The sequence below is a fragment of the Bactrocera neohumeralis genome, unplaced genomic scaffold (assembly GCF_024586455.1).
Source record: "Bactrocera neohumeralis isolate Rockhampton unplaced genomic scaffold, APGP_CSIRO_Bneo_wtdbg2-racon-allhic-juicebox.fasta_v2 cluster10, whole genome shotgun sequence".
In the NCBI taxonomy this organism is placed as follows: domain Eukaryota; kingdom Metazoa; phylum Arthropoda; class Insecta; order Diptera; family Tephritidae; genus Bactrocera; species Bactrocera neohumeralis.
Genome location: NW_026089623.1, coordinates 19,896,840 through 19,909,836, shown reverse-complemented (window position 1 = coordinate 19,909,836; position 12,997 = coordinate 19,896,840). Strand labels below are relative to the sequence as shown.

Below are 12,997 nucleotides of genomic sequence, written 5' to 3'. Positions count from 1 at the left end.
AAGCGAAGATAACACGCATTCTTGAGGTGTACCTCTTTGGGCAGATCAGCTCATCGTTGAAGCTCCCATTATTTAATTAATTTTCTTAAAGGTTCGGAGATGCCTTTAAGCCTTTAAGCACGCCTAGTATGGCACCAGGCTGCATATTATTAAAAGCGCCTTTCAAGTGTAAAAAGGCAAATAGAGTGTATTTTTTGAAACTCCACAGATTTTTCAAACTCTTCTAGCACTGAGCATAGTGCCGTGTTCTTTAGTATATGCATGCTGCGAAATAGCCAGTCTTTCTGGATTTGATTTGTTTCTTACATTGTGACAAAAAACACCTGGAGATTGTAATTCAATCCACTGAGTAAATGTTATTTAAAAAAAATGTACTTTGGTAAGTTGGGAAGACTGTCCATAATTACTATGCCAAATATGAGAACGATCTGTCAAACAGTTGGTTTACAGCAGTTACTTAAATCGGTACATCTCAGTAGTGTGATGCGATTTTTACCAAGGATACAAATATCGAACAAGGAATTTGTCCCAAATTTGGTTTTTCTAACCAAATTTCATGCGCGGGAGTGTTGGAAAAGTGCGAGTGATACAAAGCCTTCAAAGGCGGTCGAGAGATCGTTGAAGACATGCCTCATTCTGGACGACCTTCGACATCTTCAACTATTGAAATTATTGAAAAAAAATTAATCATATGGTGCTTCAAAACCGTCAGGTACTTTTCGAATGATTGCGGATATTTTGGGCATAAAACGCGCTCTTGCCCGACTCGTTCCGATAAAAGTCTCTTTGGACATGTTTGATCGTTCCAATTCCAATCCCACATTCACGAAAAGCTTTTTGACTGCCGGTGAGACATGGGTTTATGAGTTTGGCATGTATAGAAGTCAACAAGCATGGGAATGGAAGGAGAAAAACGAACCTAATCCAAAAAAAACGACACTAAAGCCACTCAAAAATCAAGATGATGGTCATTGATTTTTTCGATAAGGACGGTCTATAAGTACAGTGGTACTCCAATATAACGAATGATATAATGTTGGGACCGTTCGTTAAACTGAAATATTCGTTATATCGGAAACGAAAAGTAAATTAATATTGTTACATATATGTTTAAAAATAACTATTTATTAATGAATTCATAAACATTGGTTGAAATAAATACATATACAATGGAAAATGCATACAATAAAATTAATTAAAAGTTGAATTTTATAACAAAAATATGAGCATTATTCAACTGAAAAGAAATTTGTTATGCTCATTTGCTTTTGTGGGCGAGAAATTTTGAGATCCTGTGCCTTTTGATGTAGGATTTTCAATAAAAATATTTTTTCCTGTTCCACGTTGTTTTCTTTAGACCATTTGATACACTTCTCAAAGCAGTCGATGGCATCAGTATGCTTTATTGGCGGCACAGCTACAACTGCAGCGGTACCACCTTCCTCCTCTTCTGAAATTTCTATAGCTAGTTCATTTTCAGAACTCGGGTTCTCTTCTACAAGTACATTGTCTAGCCTATTCCATGCTTCCAAATCATCTGTGTTGAACTTTGTCTAAAATTTTATTTGAATATTAATTTAAATTATTTCTACAAATGCATAAGTTAAACCATACCTGGGGAAACATTATATGGATAAGAGAAAGTGTGCTCTCCATAACAGAAAGGTCTTTTCTGAATCGCAAATCTGCTAGAGGTATATTGTCTTCATCATCTTCATCGTCAGGTGTGGTTTTATTAATTAAAATGTTTTTCCAACACTTCTGAAGAACAACCCCTGAAACTTTTTCCCAAGCTGCAGCAATAAGTTGAACTGCATTGAAAAGGGTGAGGTCCTTTAACGCTGAGTTTATATTTTCTTTTTGCACTACACTGCTCAGTAAAGAATTTCGGTAAAATAATTTGGTGAGGCGAATCGCGTTCTGGTCCATCGGTTGAATAGAGCCGTTACATTCGGTGGCATAAACACTGTCCATATTTTTCCATCTGGAGTCACCAAATCTTCTTCAGGTGGATGACTAGGAGCGTTATCCAGGAGTAATATTGCTCGCTTTGGTAGATTTCGACTTTCAAGAAAATCTTCAACCTATAATTAAAAGTATTATTAAGGAGTATTGAAGTGAAAATTGTTGTAATATACAAACCTGAAGCACGAATTTACTAAAAAACCATTTTATAAAAATTTCGATATTCATCCACGCGGATTTTGAGTGCGCATAGTCCACGGCAAGTGTTTTGTTTTTAAAGGAACGAGGGTTTTTTGATTTTCCTATTACAAGAGGCTTTAATTTCATTGTTTCCGTTGCATTTGAGCAGGCAAGAATTGTAACTCGTTCCTTGGATAGCCCGGTGCTCTGTCTTCATTAGCGTGAACTAGAGTTTGGTTCAGCAACATCTTCCAGTAAAGTCCAGTTTCATCAGCGTTGAAAACTGCATCAAGACTTATGTCATTTTTTACGATAATTTCATTTAATTTTTCTTTGAACGGTGTCACTAAATCAGCTTGGGAGGACAGTTTTTCGCCAGATTCTTTTAAAATTCGGATCCCAAACCGTTTTTTAAATTTACTAAACCAACCATTACTTGCCTTAAAATTTTCATTGGGATATTTTGTATTATGGGTTTGCACAGCTTTGGCTTTTAAAATATTGCTGTTAATAGGTACGTGCTTTTCACGCTGGGAGACAAACCACTTATATAAAGCCTTTTCCATCCTATGATATTCGCCTTTCTTTAACGATTGTCGTCTCAATGTGCCAGCATGTGTACCTTTAACACTTCTTATCACTTTCCGAAAATTTTTTAAAATTGTGCAAACACTCGATTTTGGAATACAATATTTCAAAGAGATTTCTTTCAGGGTTTTCCCCTTTTTATTGTCGTCAATTATTTTTAATTTGTCACCCAAGCAAAGCCGTTTTCGAATTGAAGGCATTTTTAAATAATTTATGCGATATCCTCACTTTACCACTTTGAACTCACAACTGATATTTCGGACAATAAAGCGTGCATAAAAAAATAAATAGAATTCTTTAAAAAATAGCTCAATAATAACAAGAACTAACGGGTATTTAACTGCCTGCATTGTTTTTTGTTGTAATACAACCAAAACCAAATACAAACGCCATACATTCGTAATATCGAGTTCATCCAATGTCCAGCTTTCGTTATATAGAGTCATCAATGTATTGAAAAACAGCGTTCGTTATATTGAACATTCGTTATATCGGCGTTCGTTATACTGGAGCACCACTGTAGTTATATTTGGCCATAATGAAACATTTGCGTTAGAACATCTGTTGAAAATGGCCGGATTTGTAGAAGAACAATTCATGAATTTTACACGATGATAATGCATCGAGCCATGATTGTGACCGAATTTAACACTTTCATTCTTCTAAGTCCCGTTATTTAAATTTTTTTGACGCCCGGTTTTTTGCATTATGTAATCTGGTGTATTGTGTAAGTTTACAGTGAATTGTTCTAATGTAAGCTATGCAAAGGTTCATTCAGTAATTGTTTTTCGCAGAGTGAAATTGTCAAGATCGCGAAAACAAGCGTTTACGCAAAAATTGTTTAAAAAGATTAAAATAAATGTTTTATTGTAAAACCAAGGGAACAACATAAATAAATAAGGGTAAGTTAGTTAATATAAATAAAAATAAGTCATTGGAAAAGTGTTTAGTTTGTTTACAATAATTTTGTAAAAGTGCAGGACACTAAGGACTTTGAAATTTGTATCACTTCCTACTTGAGATAAGACTAACATAATGTATATGTATCTGTCCTAAAAAATGTTTAAGTTCCGCCCATTTTAACTCGGGCATGAGAGGGTTAAAGTCATAAACGCAATGAATGCCATCAATGAACCAGCGTATTTACCAGATTTGGCTCTATGTGATTTTTTCTTATTCCCCAAGCTGAAGGAGCTGAAGGGCATTCCAAAAAATACGTAAGAAAATCATTTCGAAGACTGGCATAAGTGGTGGGAATTTACTTTACTGTGTCACAAAGTATGTGTATTTCTATTAGTCTTTCCCACGTTTTTAAGAGAAATGAAAAGAGACTAATCTGTTTGAAGTTCTTTGACTTGTATGTAAGCTTTTGCCCGCGTTCGCTATATATCAATTTGACTTTCCTTCAAAACTATCTATCCACTATAATCCCCGGTATTTTATGTGCTCAACCTGTTTCTGTAATCTTAGCAGGCTGTAATATCTATCCCAACCTTCCTTGTCTTAGGATAATTTAGCTAAACTTAACAGCTTCAGTAATATACGCCCCTCATTAACTCATGGCTCCTGAATGGGGGCAAAAGCCAAGCTGTTATATTGCCACGACGTTAAAGGCTACTGTAGCTGGTTTAATGTGATGGAGATTAGTTTGTAAAACACGAATTCACAATAGTTTTAGCGACTAAAGTTTAGAGAGTATAGTATGGGATCTTCCTCGATTTCGCCCATCTCGTTTTCCGATACTAGGTGGTCTGCAGCCTTGGCGATCGAATTGTAGGTAGTTATTCTCACCTTTGTGAGTCCGTAATTTATTCCGCACCACTTTTCGTCTTTGAAAACAGTAAGTGAATCTGCATAGTGACCCTTTTGGCCTCCACGCCAGATTCTGCTACGGAGTCCTCGAACGCCTTAACGAATTTCTACCTCCTTGTAAGCAGATTCTTGCCTTTAGCCTTTTTGTCTATCGCTACCATCTTAGTTTTGGGATATACCTCCCCTAAATTGGCTATATCGGTTTTTTTAGTACGACCGATCTCTTGTCGTAGAAATCAATTATTTTTGACCCTGGACCCGGCATTATTGTTTTGTTACCTCCGTTGTCAACGCTGCTTGCGCCCATTTCCATCGGGTTCTGAGCATTGTTTCTTCAGGATCTTAATCATCCAGTACACCAATGATAATGCGATATCGCACGTTCATTTCCAAAATCGAAATATATGCGCCTCTGGTCATAAGTTAGGCAACACGGCTTTGCTAATTTTGGATAATGCACCAGGCCATTCAAGTAATTTAATCGACCTATCTGATGATGTCAAGATTGAGTACCTTCCGAAAAATACCACAGCTCTGAACCAACCAACGGATCAGGGTGCAATAGCCATTTTTAAGGCATATCGTCTACTCCGAACTTACCTGGCAACTTATAAGGTAAATCTTCAACTAAGACATTTAAAAACTATTTAAAATATAAAAACTACAACATCAAGGATGCTATTGACAACATTGTTGAATCTTTGAATGTATTAAAATTAAAAACTGTGACTCTGTTCGGATAAAGATATGGTAGAATGTGTAAAGAGCTCAACCACCAATGAACTCTTAAAACGGGTAAATTGTTTCTAGCTGGTGCATCAAATGTGTGAGCCTTAATAAAAAATAATAAAAATATTATTTAGACTTTGAACTAAAGGAAATAATTACGCAATTGAAATTATAGTATAGGAGGTTTACTTAGTCTAATATTACAATCAGGTTCAGTGACATTATTTGTTGAATCTTCTCCATACAAGTTCAAAAAATTTTGACTTTGTTTATTTTTGGAAGTGCTAACACCCTGAGCTCTTTTTCCACGTTTCGTGCACATTTTTCTTAGTCTAATTTAAAGACTTTCTAGGACATTATTTAATAAAAATTGAACTTAAAACATTTTGAATTCTGGAACAAATTTACAAATATTTAAAATTTTGAGTTGTTTCTTGAAGAGGTAGTAAGATTTGGGTGAAAAGATTAGGGGATATATTATACAAAAACGACAAAATTGTCGACCTATTATTTATCTTGTACAAGACTTTCTGAACTAAAGGCTTTGGTAACCTAAATAATTTCATAAGTAGTTCGCCAAACCATCTGCAAAAATATAATTGTCAACAAGTAAGGAATGGCTAAGTTCAAAAATTAAAAATTCAACTATAGGTACCGGGGTCTAAATATTTGGTACCTAGGAGCATAAGGTGGTACACACTAAATACATTATTCTTACAAAGTTTTATTCTCTTATAGTATATTAATTGCTTCTTGATTTTTGTACTGGAAACAGAGCGAATCAAGTGAAATAAAAATTTGTGCTATATGAGAGTAGGCGTGGTTGTTTTCCGACTTCCTTCATTTTCACGCTGTGACATAAGAATATAAAAAGAACACGTACTAAATTTTGTCGATATCGGTTGGTTGGGTCCCGAGATATTTGATTTCACCAAAAAGTGGGTGGTGCCACGCCCATCGTCCACTTTTCACACCGGCTCTCATAAAGCTTTCTCATACCACCTGGATGGTAAAATTTAATGACGAGCGTATTCAGTTACTTAATTTTTGCGCTTTTAGTGGTTTTTAACAGTACCGTTATATGGGGAGTGAGCGGTGTAATCTTCCGATTTCATCCATTTTCACTCTATAGGTAGAAGTTCTTGTAAGATTTGTACACAGTAAATTTGGTTGTTGTAGCTTAAGTGGTTTAGGGGATATGTGCATTAAACCTGTTAGAGGGCGGGGCCCTGCCTTCTTTTTTATCATTTTTTCCCACAGGTGCCCCTTGCCACTGCAATTCATTATGCCAAATTATAGCTTTATATCTTAAATAAGTGTTTAGTTATGGCCCTTTATATGTTTTCGGTTAATAGCGATTTGTAGGCGTGACAGTAATCCGAATACGTTCATCTTTGAACTCGAATTTTATTTTTTTACTGGGGAACTCAAGTTATAGCTTGCACTAACGGACGGACGGGCAGAGAGTCAACCGGATTTAAACTTTTCAACACAACTCTTATATACCTCGATAAGTTTAATATGATACGTACAACCGTTAGGTGAACAAAACCATAACACTCTGTAGCAACTGGTTGCAAGAGAATAATAAAATTAATGGCATCTGGGAATGTCTAAAGATCTTGAAGGTTGATCCTGGGAGCATTATTAAGACAATGTACATATGTCACGTACATGCGTAGAACCTCTCTGTTGAAACTCCACTCCTCAGTAAAAGTTTATAACAAAATATTCTTTAAAAAGGTTTTCCATTTTCTTTTAAAAATTTAAGTATATCTCGGTAGCGGTAGTCAAAAAATCTTGCACAAATAACCACATCAGATTGAGTTAGGCAATACCCATCTTGGCTTGTTAAAGTGTTAGCTTCTTCTTCTTCTTAATTGGCGTAGACACCGCTTACGCGATTATAGCCGAGTTAACAACAGCGCGCCAGTCGTTTTTTCTTTTCGCTACATGGCGCCAATTGGATATTCCAAGCGAAGCCAGGTTCTTCTCCACTTGGTCCTTCCAACGGAGTGGAGGTCTTTCTCTTCCTCTACTTCCCCCGGCGGATACTGCGTGGAATACTTTCAGAGCTGGAGTGCTTTCATCCATCCGGACAACATGACCTACCCAGCGTAGCCGCTGTCTTTTAATTCGCTGAACTATGTCACTGTCGTCGTATATCTCGTACAGCTCTCGTTCCATCGAATGCGATATTCGCCGTGGCCAATGCGCAAAGTACCATAAATCTTTCGCAGAATTTTTCTCTCGAAAACTCGTAACGTCGACTCATCGGCTGATGTCATCGTCCAAGCCTCTGCACCATATAGCAGGACGGGAATTATGAGCGAGGTATAGAGTTTAGCTTTCGTTCGTCGAGAGAGGACTTTACTTTTCATTTGCCTACTAAGTCCAAAGTAACACCTGTTGGCAAGAGCAATCCTGCGTTGGATTTCTAGGCTGTACTTGTTGGTGGTGTTAATACTGGTTCCTAAATAGACGAAATTATCTACAACTTCAAAGTTATGACTGTCAAAAGTGACGTGAGAGCCAAGTCGCGAGTGCGACGACTGTTTGTTTGATGACAGGAGATATTTCGTCTTGCCCTCGTTCACTGCCAGACCCATTTTCTGTGCTTCCTTGTCCAGCCTGGAGAAAGCAGAACTAACGGCGCGGGTGTTGAGGCCGATGATACGCCAGCAGCTGTACACTCTTTTAGAAGATGGTACCTTCTCTGTTTAGTTCTGCAGCTCGAACTATTTTCTCCATAAGCAGGTTGAAGAAGTCGCACGATAGGGAGTCGCCTTGTCTGAAACCTCGTTTGGTATCGAACGGCTCGGAGAGGTCCTTCCCGATCCTGACGGAGCTTTTGATGTTACTCAACGTCAGTTTACACAGCCGTATTAGTTTTGCGGGGATACCAAATTCAGACATCGCGGCATAAAGGCAGCTCCTTTTCGTGCTGTCGAAAGCTGCGTTGAAATCGACGAAGGTCTTTTCCAAGACTTGGCGCATGGTGAATATCTGGTCGGTTGTTGATTTTCCAGGTCTGAAGCCACACTGATAAGGTCAAATCAGTTTGTTGACGGTGGGCTTTAATCTTTCACACAATACGCTCGATAGAACCTTATATGCGATGTTGAGGAGGCTAATCCCACGGTAGTTGGCGCAGATTGTGGGGTCTCCTTTTTTATGGATTGGGCATAGCACACTTAAATTCCAATAGTTGGGCATGCTTTCGTCCGACCATATTTTACAAAGAAGCTGATGCATGCTCATTATCAGTTTTTCGCCTCCGTGTTTGAATAGCTCGGCCGGCAATTCGTCGGCCCCTGCCGCTTTGTTGTTCTTCTGGCGGGCAAATGATATTCGAACTTCTTCATGGTCGGGCAATGGAACGACTGGTCGATCGTAACGTTGCGAGGTAGCAGCCTGTTTTCTCTCCGCTGCGACACGGCATTCCTCGTCGTACCAGCTGTTCTTTTGCACTTTCCGAAAACCAATGGCTTCGGTTGCAGCTGTTCGTAAGGAATTTGAAATGCCGTCCCACAGTTCCCTTATACCGAGTTGATGACGAGTGCTCTCAGAGAGCAGTAGTGCAAGCCGAGTAGAAAATCGTTCGGCTGTCTGTTGTGATTGCAGCTTCTCGACGTCGAACCTTCCTTGTGTTTGTTGGCGTGTGTTTTTTGCTGCACAGAGGCGGGTGCGAATCTTGGCTGCAACAAGATAGTGATCCGAGTCGATGTTAGGACCTCGGAGCGCACGCACATCTAAAACACTGGAGACGTGTCTGCCGTCTGTCACAACATGATCGATCTGGTTGGCAGTTTTTCGATTCGGAGACAGCCAGGTAGCTTGATGAATTTTTTTATGCTGAAATCTAGTACTACAGATAACCATATTTCGGGCCCCGGCGAAGTCGATCAGCCTCAACCCATTTGGGTATGTTTCGTCGTGGAGGCTGAATGTACCGACCGTAGTGCCAAAGATACCTTCTTTACCCACCCTGGCGTTAAAGTCGCCAAGCACGATTTTGACATCGTGGCGGGGGCAACTCTCATAAGTGCGCTCCAAGCACTCATAAAAGAAATCTTTGGTCACATCGTCCTTCTCTTCCGTCGGGGCGTGGGCGCAAATCAGCGATATGTTGAAGAACCTCGCTTTGGTGCGGATTGTGGCTAGACGTCCATTCACCGGAGTGAATGATAGTACTCGGCGACGGAGTCTCTCTCCCACCACGAATCCAACACCAAACTTGCGCTCCTTTATATGGCCACTGTAGTAAATGTCACAAGGACCTACTCGTCTCTGTCCTTGTCCCGTCCATCGCATTTCTTGGACGGCGATGATGTCAGCCTTTATTTTCGCGAGGACATCAACCAGCTGGGCAGCGGCACCTTCCCAATTAAGGGTCCGGACATTCCAGGTGCATGCCCTTATATCGTAGTCCTTATTTCGTTTGCCATGGTCATCATCAAAAGGGGATTTTCATTGGTATAGTTTTTTACGTGGCGGGTCCCAAACCCAGCGCGCAACCCTATGTAGGGGATGTTTCGCCTTCTCACTTTAGCTCGCCTTCGAACGGATGTTCTTAGGCTACTTAGATACTTGGTCAAAAACCGGAAGTAGTGAGCTGCTTGAGCCATGTGTAAAAGAATCGTTTCTGGCCACTCCCAAGTGAATGGCGATCAGAGAACTTTCCTCACTTGCGTGCACTTCTACACATGACTCCATCCTCCAAAGTGTTAGCTTACTCTTCCGAAATATGGTTAGATTAAACAGTTTTAGATTAAATGAACAAAAGCTGAATAAATTGAGATGCAAACTGCCTACTGATGCAAAAGTTTTCAGTTAGATATTATTAATTCCAGCAACGTAAGAATTAGTTTTGGGAACACGATTGCCAACGAAACGGATCTGCTTTTTTTAAAGAGAACTTTCGCATGGACCGAAGTTCCTTTGAAAAATTGTGTGACATCCTCCGCACGTTACAAAAAATGGATACAAATTACCAAAAAGCTATTCCTATCGAGAAAAGAGTGGCTATAACATTATTTGCTTTAGGGTCATCTGCAGAGTATCGTAGTATCGCCAACATGTTCGGTGTAGGAAAATCTGCGGTTTGCGAAATTTTACTGAATTTTGCACCGAAATCTGGAGATTACTGCAGCCAGCCTGTTTTAAAATGTTGCCTCTAAACAGAGAAAATATAACCGAATTGGTGACTGGTTTCGAGGTAATTGGATTCCCACAATGTTTAGGAGCAATTGGTAAATATTGGTTACAAAATCTTAAATTTGCGCTAATGTACATTTAGATTCATCCATCATCTGACGAAGCTGTGGATTATTATAATTATAAAGGCATTAGTTGATGCTAAGTAAAGTCTAAAAACTCAATATACATACATATATTATTGTTATTATTATTATTATTGTTATTATTATTATTATTATTATTATTATTATTATAATTATTATTATTATTATAATTATTATTATTATTTATTAGAGTAATATGAAATATTAAACTAACTTGAGTAAATACACACTAGCTACCAGGGCCTACATATAAGTACATAAGTAATATTTACAATGTATTTATACTCTACCAACAAAGTTTCTAAGGAGAGTATTATAGTTTTGTTCACATAACGGTTGTTTGTAAGTCCTAAAACTAAAAGAGTCAGATATAGGGTTATATATACCAAAGTGATCAGGGTGACGAGTAGAGTCGGAAATCTGGATGTCTGTCTGTCCGTCCGTCCGTCCGTGCAAGCTGTAACTTGAGTAAAAATTGAGATATCATGATGAAACTTGGTACACGTATTCCTTGGCTCCATAAGTAGGTTAAGTTCGAAGAGGGGCAAAATCGGCGTACTGCCACGCCCACAAAATGGCGGAAACCGAAAACCTACAAAGTGTCATAACTAAGCCATAAATAAAGATATTAAAGTGAAATTTAGCACAAAGGATCGCATTAGGGAGGGGCATATTTGGACGCAATTTTTTTTGGAAAAGTGGGCGTGGCCCCGCCCCCTCCTAAGTTTTTTGTACGTATCTCGGAAACTACTATAGCTATGTCAACCAAACTTTACAGAGTCGTTTTCTTCAGGTATTTCCATATACAGTTAAAAAATGGAAGAAATCGGATAATAACCACGCCCAACTCCCATACAAAGGTTATGTTGAAAATCACTAAAAGTGCTTTAACCGACTAACAAAAAACGTCAGAAACACTAAATTTTACGGAAGAAATTGCAGAAGGAAGCTGCACCCAGGCTTTTTTTAAAACTTGAAAATGGGCGTGGCCTCGCCCACTTATGGATCAAAAACCATATCTCAGGAACTACTAGACCGATTTCAATGAAATTCGGTATATAATATTTTCTTAACACCCTGATGACATGTACGAAATATGGGTGAAATCGGTTCACAACCACGCCTTCTTCCAATATAACGCTATTTTGAATTCCATCTGATGCCTTTTCTGTATAATACGAGTATATACATTAGGAACCAATGATGATAGCGGAATAAAATTTTACACAAATACGGTATTTGAAAAATATGAAAATGACGTATAATGAAATCTCGATTATCACTTTATCATGCGAGAGTATAAAATGTTCGGTGACACCCGAACTTAGCCCTTCCTTACTTGTTTCAGATACCGTTTTACTTACATAAACGTAGGAAGTGTCGTGCGATGTAATGACTCTCAAATTTATGAGACGTCATCACTTAAAAAAGAAATGGATAGTTGTCCTTTACTAAGCGAAATGTCTAGAGAAATTTCAGGCGTAAATGTGCCAGTATTCATTATTGGAGATTCGGCTTTTCGATTTAGCAAACAACTAATGAAACCGTATCCATTTAGCGTAAATCAAAATAATGGTGAGAAGGTATTCAACTACGCTCTTTCGAATACACGTAGAGTTGTCGAAAATGCTTTTGGACACCTCAAGGCCCGCTTTCGACGCATCGGAAAAGGAATTGACAACTCTGTACGGAATGCCAACTCCATAATAAAAGCACGTTGCGTCCTTCACAATTTTTAAATGATAACAACGACACGCTAAACGCTAAATGGTGACGCGCTTTGGAAGAGTTGGAGACTAGACGCCAGAATCCGTGTGATCCAATTAATGGAAAAATGATTCGAACAGCACTTTGTACATATTTTGGTAAGTACATGTGCATATTGTATCACAATATCTACATTTTACACAATTACATATACATTAAATCAAAGATAAGTTGTACACACCAAATAAAATTCAATTTTATTTTCCATATAAAAACTAATACAAATCAACGTTAAACATAAGTATATTACTAAACAAAAAATACTTATATTCATTAATTTTTTTATTTATTTAGAAATTGAAGTAATCGTTCATTTGTTATTGTTCCATCATTTCGTTTTTTTATTGTCGTTTTCAACCATTTTTTTTTGTCAAGTCCTTAATTTCTTTGCTGGTTTCATTGGATTCCTGACTTGCTTTCTCGAGCTGTTTTTCAATTTGTTCAAATTTTTTTAATATGATGCTCTGAAAATAATTCCTTCTTTTATTAATAGAATCACTCGGCTCGGGAGACGGTAATGGTAGCGAAGAAGTATCGGTTGGCGACATCGGCATGTTGTTGTTGTTGTTGTTGTTGTAGCGGCATAATTCTGCCGAGTTGACAGTCCTTGGCCGGATAAAAATCCCGGTCCGTTCTGGTTACGTAGACCCGAC

At 38.2% G+C, this 12,997-nt stretch overlaps 1 protein-coding gene across 1 annotated transcript; it reads right to left on the bottom strand.

The window, feature by feature from the left end:
• Positions 1 to 1,229: 1,229 nt before the first annotated feature.
• On the bottom strand, positions 1,230 to 1,698 carry LOC126765386 (uncharacterized). Its single transcript, XM_050483117.1, has 2 exons — positions 1,615 to 1,698; positions 1,230 to 1,553 (listed from the first exon to the last, which is right to left on the bottom strand). Exons 1-2 carry the CDS (start codon positions 1,654 to 1,656, stop codon positions 1,230 to 1,232), a joined length of 366 nt encoding a protein of 121 aa, XP_050339074.1. The 5' UTR covers positions 1,657 to 1,698.
• Between the last annotated feature and the right edge of the window lie 11,299 nt (positions 1,699 to 12,997).

What these genes read in the sequence shown, in the direction of transcription:
- LOC126765386 (XM_050483117.1), bottom strand. Translation starts at nt 1,656, where the DNA reads ATGGAGAGCACACTTTCTCTTATCCATATAATGTTTCCCCAG. An exon ending in TCCATATAATGTTTCCCCAG is followed by an intron (nt 1,554 to 1,614) that starts GTATGGTTTAAC and finishes ATAAAATTTTAG; the next exon opens with ACAAAGTTCAACACAGATGA.